General features: G+C 49.7%; 1 protein-coding gene across 1 annotated transcript in view; it reads left to right on the forward strand.

Annotated features, from left to right (window-relative positions):
• LOC117869001 (ceramide synthase 4-like) overlaps positions 1 to 6,487 on the forward strand; it is a 56,724-nt gene extending 50,237 nt beyond the window's left edge. Inside the window, exons 10-11 of the mRNA XM_034755452.1 lie at positions 5,752 to 5,951; positions 6,305 to 6,487. Coding sequence (XP_034611343.1) covers positions 5,752 to 5,951; positions 6,305 to 6,416 — 312 coding nt within the window. The 3' untranslated portion in view covers positions 6,417 to 6,487. The remainder of the gene's footprint in view (positions 1 to 5,751; positions 5,952 to 6,304) is intronic.
• Positions 6,488 to 7,142: the final 655 nt, after the last annotated feature.

Genomic DNA, 7,142 nt, shown 5'->3' on the forward strand with positions numbered 1-7,142 from the left:
TGGTGAAGCACTCAGATATTTTAGTGAGGAGTGCTATGGAAAATCCCCGAGGGAATGAATAATTCTGTCTTCGAAGCATGGTTTGCCAAGGGTGCAGTAATGAAAGCCTGGGGCTACACATTGAACAATGAGGAGAAAACAAGATATCAAAGAGCTGCTCACTAAGTGACACTGTCCATCCTGTGCACTGGGCCCAGCTTCCAGCTGGCCCCCACTGCTGGAGCTGGAGGAGGGTGCCTGGCTGCTCTGCTCCGCTGCTTTTCTGGGGGAGGTGTGGTGTGGCTGTCGCTCACCCCCCACCTGGTTCCATTCTGCCAGCAGCAGCAGCAGCTTTCTTGTCTTGTTCCCTAGCTCCAGCGTGGGAGGAGGCCTGTCCGCGGCAGTGTTGCCCCTTCCCGTTGTAGGTTTGCTTTGCCTTGGTTGATGTTCTCCCTTCCCCTCTTGTGTGTGTTTGGTCTGTTTGTCCCACCCATATTCCTCTTTGTCTCCTCCTGCCTTTCCCTTCCCTTTTGTTGGGAAGATGGCTTCCTTGTGCTCCACTTCCCTTCCCTGTTCAGCTTCCTCAGCCCCTGCCCAGGGAGCCCTTTTCCCTCGGGGGGGGGGCGGGGGACAGGTTTCCCCTTGCTCCCCCTTCCCTGCTTCTCAATCCCTTCCCTTCCCCCTCCCCCGCCCAAGGTGCAGAGGTGCACCAGTAGAGCCACTGTAACCATGATAGCTGGGCCAGCCCTTCCCCAGAGCCTCCCTCTCAGCCCACCCAGGTGCCTGGGATGGCCTCCCCATTGCACCCAGACAAGCATTATGGCCAATGTGCACAGGCTTGAAGTGGGAGATGGCAATGGCAGGAGATGGAGAGTGCCCCCTTGGAAGGGAAGATGGAGACCCAGAGGTGCTGCCATTGGCCCCACTGGCAAATGCCATCTTGCTTGCTGACTTGATAGTGTTGCTTGGGAGATGGTCTGGGAGGGGGGCAGGAAGAGGGGGGACAAGCGCAGCATTAAGGGGAAACACCAGGCTGGGGGGCAGCTGCTGCTTTCAGATTTGGGGGAGGCCTCCCCTTCACCATTCTCGGGGGGATGCTGCTGTTTCTGCTACACCCCATTTAGTGTCCCCAGGAAAATTCACTGGGTGGAACTGGCTGAGGAGGGCGTTTGGAGGGGGGATGTTGTTGCTGCTGTTCCCCCCATTAAAGGAGCCCATTGTGGAGGAAGTTGCCAGTGGGTTCCCTTGTTATCGACATCAGTCCCCACAGTTGGTGCCGAGCTTGAGATTGCTTCCTTGGTTGCCAGTGGGGTGGATTTTGTGACTGGGAGCCTTCCAGAAAACTTGGGGGAGATCTGGAACCTGGGTCTGACACCAGCTGACCTAGACAGGGATGACCATCTTCCCCCAGATCCCAATCTTAGTGCCAAGCATATTTTGATGCCCCCATTCTCCTTCTGCACTTGACCCCAGCCCCACTTCAAAGGTGCCCCTTGGTCCTGGTCCTGGCAACCTCCTCTTCCTGAGCCAGTTAGAGCATGACTTCCTCCGCTACCTCCGAAGGCTGTGATATGACCGGCAGCTCTTTTATCTCCATCTGAGAGCTCTCCCTCAAGACCTCTCTGAGTTCATAGAATCATAGAAGATTAGGGTTGGAAGAGACCTCAGGAGGTTATCTAGTCCAACCCCCTGCTCAAAGCAGGACCAACCCCAGCTAAATCATCCCAGCCAGGGCTTTGTCAAGCCTGACCTTAAAAACCTCTAAGGATGACAATTCCACCACCTTCCTAGGGAACCCATTCCAGTGCTTCACCACGCTCCTAGTGAAATTGTTTTTCCTAGTATCCAATCTAGACCTCCCCCACAGCAACTTGAGACCATTGCTCCTTGTTCTGTCATCTGCCACCACTGAGAACAGCCTATCTCCATTCCCTTTGGAACTCCCTTTTGGGTAGTTGAAGGCTGCTATCAAATCCCCCCTCACTCTTCTCTTCTGCAGACTAAACAAGCCCAGTTCCCTGAGCCTCTCCTCATAAGTCATGTGCCCCAGTCTCCTAATCATTTTTGTTGTTCGCCGCTGGACTCGCTCCAATTTGTCCACATCCTTTCTGTAGTGGTAGGCCCAAAACTGATGCAATACTCCAGATGTGGCCTCACCAGTGCTGAATAGAGGGGAATAATCACTTCCCTTGATCTGCTCCTACTAATGCAGCCCAATATGTCATTAGCCTTCTTGGCAACAAGGGCACACTGTTGCCAGTTTTTGCCAGGACCTTCTCAGGATCTGGAAGTTGGTCTCCAAAGCCAAGTCTATTGTGGCCAACGAGGGTTTAGAGCTCCTTGCTGAACCCCTGTTCCACAATCCATATCTTGAGGCACAGGTGGTGGAGGTCCCTTTGTTGTGCTGGAGGTTGGTCCTGGCAGGTGTTTCCAAAACTGGAGATCTTCTGGACTACAGGACAGAGTGGACTCTGGTATGCTCACCCAGCATATGGGATTGCCCATCCCGCATGTCCTCTGCCATGTGCTGCGGAAGGAAAAGGCTGCCCTGCCTTCTGCCTCTGTAGCTTTCTTCAATGAGTCCTGCAGCAGGGTGTTCCCCGTCCTCCCATCTCCCAAGGCCTGCCAGAGCTTTGTGTTGGGCCCCTGCCCTGCGAGCCCTCTCCCGGCTGCTTTTGAGCTGGCTTGGACTTTCAGAAAGCCTTTAACAAGGTCTCTCACCAAAGGCTCTTAAGCATAAGAGGGAAAGTCCTCTCATGTATCAGAAACGGTTAAAAGATAGGAAACAAAGGGTAGGAATAAATGGTCAGTTTTCAGAATGGAGAGAGGTAAATAGTAGTGTCCCCCAGGGGTCTGTACTGGAATAAGTGCTCTTCAGCATATTCATAAATGACCTGGAAAAAGGGGTAAACAGTGAGGTGGCAAAGTTTGCAGATGATACAAATTACTCAACATAGTTAAGTCCAAAGCAGACTAGGGCTAGGTCTACACTACCCGCCTGAATCGGCGGGTAGAAATCGATCTCTCGGGGATCGAATTATCGCGTCTCCTCGGGATGCGACAATCGATCCCCGAATCGACGCTCTTACTCCACCAGCGGAGGTGGGAGCCACGGAGGTCGATTTTGCCGCCGTCCTCACAGCGGGGTAAGTCAGCTCCGATAGGTCGAATTCAGCTACGCTATTCGCGTAGCTGAATTTGCGTATCTTAAATCGACCCCCACCCCACCCACCCCCCATAGAGAAGACCTGCCCTATGAGGAGTTACAAAGGGATCTGATCAAACTGGTGGCTGGGCAACAAAATATCAGATGAAATTCAATATTGACAAATGTAAAGTAATGCACATTGGAAAACCTAATCCTGACTATACATACCAAACAATGGGGTCTAAATTTGCTGTTACCACTCAAGACAGATCTTGGCGACAACATGGATAGTTCTCTGCTAACATTTGCTCAATGTGCAGTAGCAGTCAAAAAAGCTAAGAGAATATTAGGAACCATTAGGAAAGGGATAGAAAATAAGACAGAAAATATCATAATGCCACTATATAAATACGCCCACACCTTGAATATTGCATGCAATTGAGGTTGCCCCAGCTCAAAAATATATGTATTAGAATCAGAAAAAGTAAAGAGAAGGGCAACACAAATGATTACGGTTATGGAACAGCTTTTCTACAGGGATATATTTAAAAGACTGGGACTGTTCATCTTAGAAAGAGCCAATTAACAGGGGATAAAATCATGAATAGTGTGAAGAAAGTTGACAAGGAAGTGTTATTTACCCTTTCAGATAACACGACAACCAGGGATCACCCAATAAGAACATAAGAACGGCCATACTGGGTCAGACCAAAGGTCCATCTAGCCCAGTATCCTGTCGTCTGACAATGGCCAATGCCAGGTGCCCCAGAGGGAATGAACAGAACAGGGAATCATCAAGTGATCCATCCTCTGTTGCCCATTCCCAGCTTCTGGCAAACAGATGCTAGGGGCACCATCCCTGCCCATCCCAAATAACAGCCATTGATGAACCTATCCTCCATTAATTTATCTATTTCTTTTTTTAACCCTGTTATCGTCTTGGTCTTCACAGTCTTGGCCTTCGCAACATCCTCTGGCAAAGAGTTGACTGAAATTAATAGAGTTCAAAAAAGAATTGGATCAGTTCCTGGAGGATAGGTTGGTCCATCAGTGGCTATTAGCCAAGATGGTCAGGGGCTCAACCCCATGCTCTAGGTGTCCCTAAACATCTGACTGTCCAAAGCTGGGACTGGAGGACAGGGGATGGATCATTCGATAAATTGCCCTGTTCTGTTCATCTCCTCTGGGGCACCTGGCACTAGCCACTGTCGGAAGTCAGGATACTGGGCTAGAAGGACCATTGGTCTGACCCAGTATGGCCATTCTTAGGTTCTTACATTTTAACTGAAAGCAGGGAGTCTGTCTCTCCTGCGCTCTCTCAGTGATCTCTCTGCTGGGCCCAGGCAATATGGAAGAGGAAGCTGTCAGTTCAAATGGAGAGGTGATAGCCTGACCTGGGGTGGAGGGGTTGGCCAGACTGGGAAAAGGAGAATGGGGAGACTGGGTCTGGAGGCTGATGGGGGAGATGCAGATTTTGACTAGGAGTTGGGGTGAAGGAGAGACTGGAACTGGTTGGGAAAAGACCCTAGAACTGTAACCTGAGCAGGAGACTGGGAGCCAGGGGAGACTGGAACTGGCAGAGCAGGGAGACTGGGAGTCAAAGGGGAGACTGCTTGGCACTGGCTGGGGAAGTAAACAATGAGCTGGGGGGTTGTAGGGGAATTGGGAATGACTGGACAAGTAGCCTGGGACTGGTGGAAGGAGATTAAGTCTTGCAGGACAAGGAAACTGGGATGAGACTGGTACTGGCTAGATGAGGAAAAGGCACTGGGACAAGGAGGCAGGAGTGGGGAAGATCTGTGACTGGGACAGGTTTCTGGGGATGGGACAGAAGTGGTCACCCTGGAGTGGAATGGGCAGAAGCCAGGTCTCCTGTACCCAATCCAATGCTCTATCCACTGCCTCCTGAAGCCCTTATTCACACAAAATCTGCCGCAATCAATAGACTTGCCATGGAAGGACCTCGGGGTTTGGCCCAATGTGCTCCTAGTGCTAGGAAACCCTTTCGTTTGCTGAATTTCAGCCCGTTGCTACAAACTGTGCCACTTTCCTCTTCCACCCACAGACCAACACAAACAATCCTTCCCCCTCCTTGGAACGGAGGCTCTGCATAGCCCAGCCAGCTGTAGAAAGCTCTTTTTTTCCTTTCCTCCAGCCCCATTCAACAGGGATTTGTTACCCTTCTCTGAAGCTAGAAAGGAAATGTGCTCAGGGGCCCCAGCTGTCACAGCAGGGCAGCCCAAGCAAAACCACAGGCCAGCACAGGCCAGCATGCCTTCAGCCCCTCCTCCAGTCTAGCCGAGCTGTGAGTGTTTGGAAGGTAAATCCTCCCCACCCAGGAACTTAATGTGCTTCTTTGACCTCAAGCTGCTTCAAGCCTGTACAGCCGTTCCTGGCCTCGCCCAGGAATGTCCCTGGGTCACCCCTGGAGTGAGACAGAGGGACAGTCAGAGCCTGTTTCAAGGAGAGACTCTCCAAAGGGCAGCCCGGGAGGACACGAGAAAGGGTTTGCTAAAGCCCACGGACAGAAATGGCAGCTGGACACGTCATCCAGTGGCTCAGCTGTTTCTTGTGCAGCTTTCCACGTATTATTGCCTCTGATTTAAAATGTCTCTCTCCTGCAGATAAAAAACGATGCAAGAAGTGACACAGAAGAAAGTGATGAGAGTGAAGAGGTGCAAGAACAGAACAACAAAGAGAAAAATGGGACCATGCATTTCAGCAACGTCACAAACAATTGCAGCCAAAGTAACAGCTACCACTCTGAAACCAGCCAAAGTAATGTGGCCCAACAACTAACTGGCAGAGCCCATCTCACTAATGGGTGCTAATGCTCCAGAACGGCTGACTGCCCCCGTCTATAACAAAGCAGCCCAGTGTCCTTAGGAACTGTCATGCTCACTGTATAGACCTGTGGGGATTAGGGTGACCAGATGTCCTGATTTTATAGGGACAGTCCCGATTTTGGGTTTTTTTTCTTATATGGGCTCCTATTACCCCCCACCCCCTTCACACTTGCTGTCTGGTCACCCTAGTGGAGATACAGCCATTTGGCTAGTTAGTTTTAAGACTAGCAACTAAAAGTTGCAAATCTTTTAACCCATAAGACAATGATGCTGTCTTATTGCAGATAAGTATTTTCCACAAAACTGATACTGAGCATAACTAATGCCAGAGCTATGCTGAGGAAAGGTACATATCTCAGGCAAATACTTCCCTTCAGAAGCAGGTCCCTTACTTAACCAATACAGCCTTCTTCCTCACCTGTGGGAGTGTGGGTTTTGGGTAGTTAGTGAAGTGTTCTTAAGCAATTCCCAATTATTGTTCATGCTTTTCTGTTTAAATTCTTCCTCCTAGCTGATTTGGCTCACAATTGTTTTCAGCTTTTTGAAACTGGCCCTTTTAAAAATATCCCATCTCCTAGAGCTGGAAGAGACCTTGAAAGGTCATCAAGTCCAGCCCCCTGCCTTCACTAGCAGGACCAAGTATTTATTTTGCCCCAGATCTCTAAGTGGCCCCCTCAAGGATTGAACTCACAACCATGGGTTTAGGAGGCCAATGCTCAAACCACTGAGCTACTCCTCCCCCCTGGTCTGGACTTCATTATCAATGTGATCAAGTCGTGATCACTTGTACCTAAGTTACCAGTAAGTTTTAGTTCTGTGAGTAACTCCTGTTTATCTGTCATGATGAGGTCTAATATAGAATTGCCCTGGGTTGGATGCAACACTTGTTGAGTTAGGAAATTGTCATCTATAACAAAATTAGAAATTCCAAGAATGTTTTAGTCCTGGTAGCATGACCTCCATCATATATCACTCAAATTAAAGTTATTACATTATAGCTAGGTATATAAGGAGGGGTCATCCTATTCCCTAGTGTGATTTGATGGTCTGTAGCAGACACCAGCTAATACCCCATCTTGAGGTTTATCTGTTAGGACATTGGTTCATAAGCAGGCTAGATCATTTTCTTCTGAGTTGTCAGTGACTCAGAAACAGGTTTTTGCCAGAAT

The sequence above is a fragment of the Trachemys scripta genome, chromosome 22 (genome assembly GCF_013100865.1).
Source record: "Trachemys scripta elegans isolate TJP31775 chromosome 22, CAS_Tse_1.0, whole genome shotgun sequence".
NCBI classification, from domain to species: Eukaryota; Metazoa; Chordata; order Testudines; family Emydidae; genus Trachemys; species Trachemys scripta.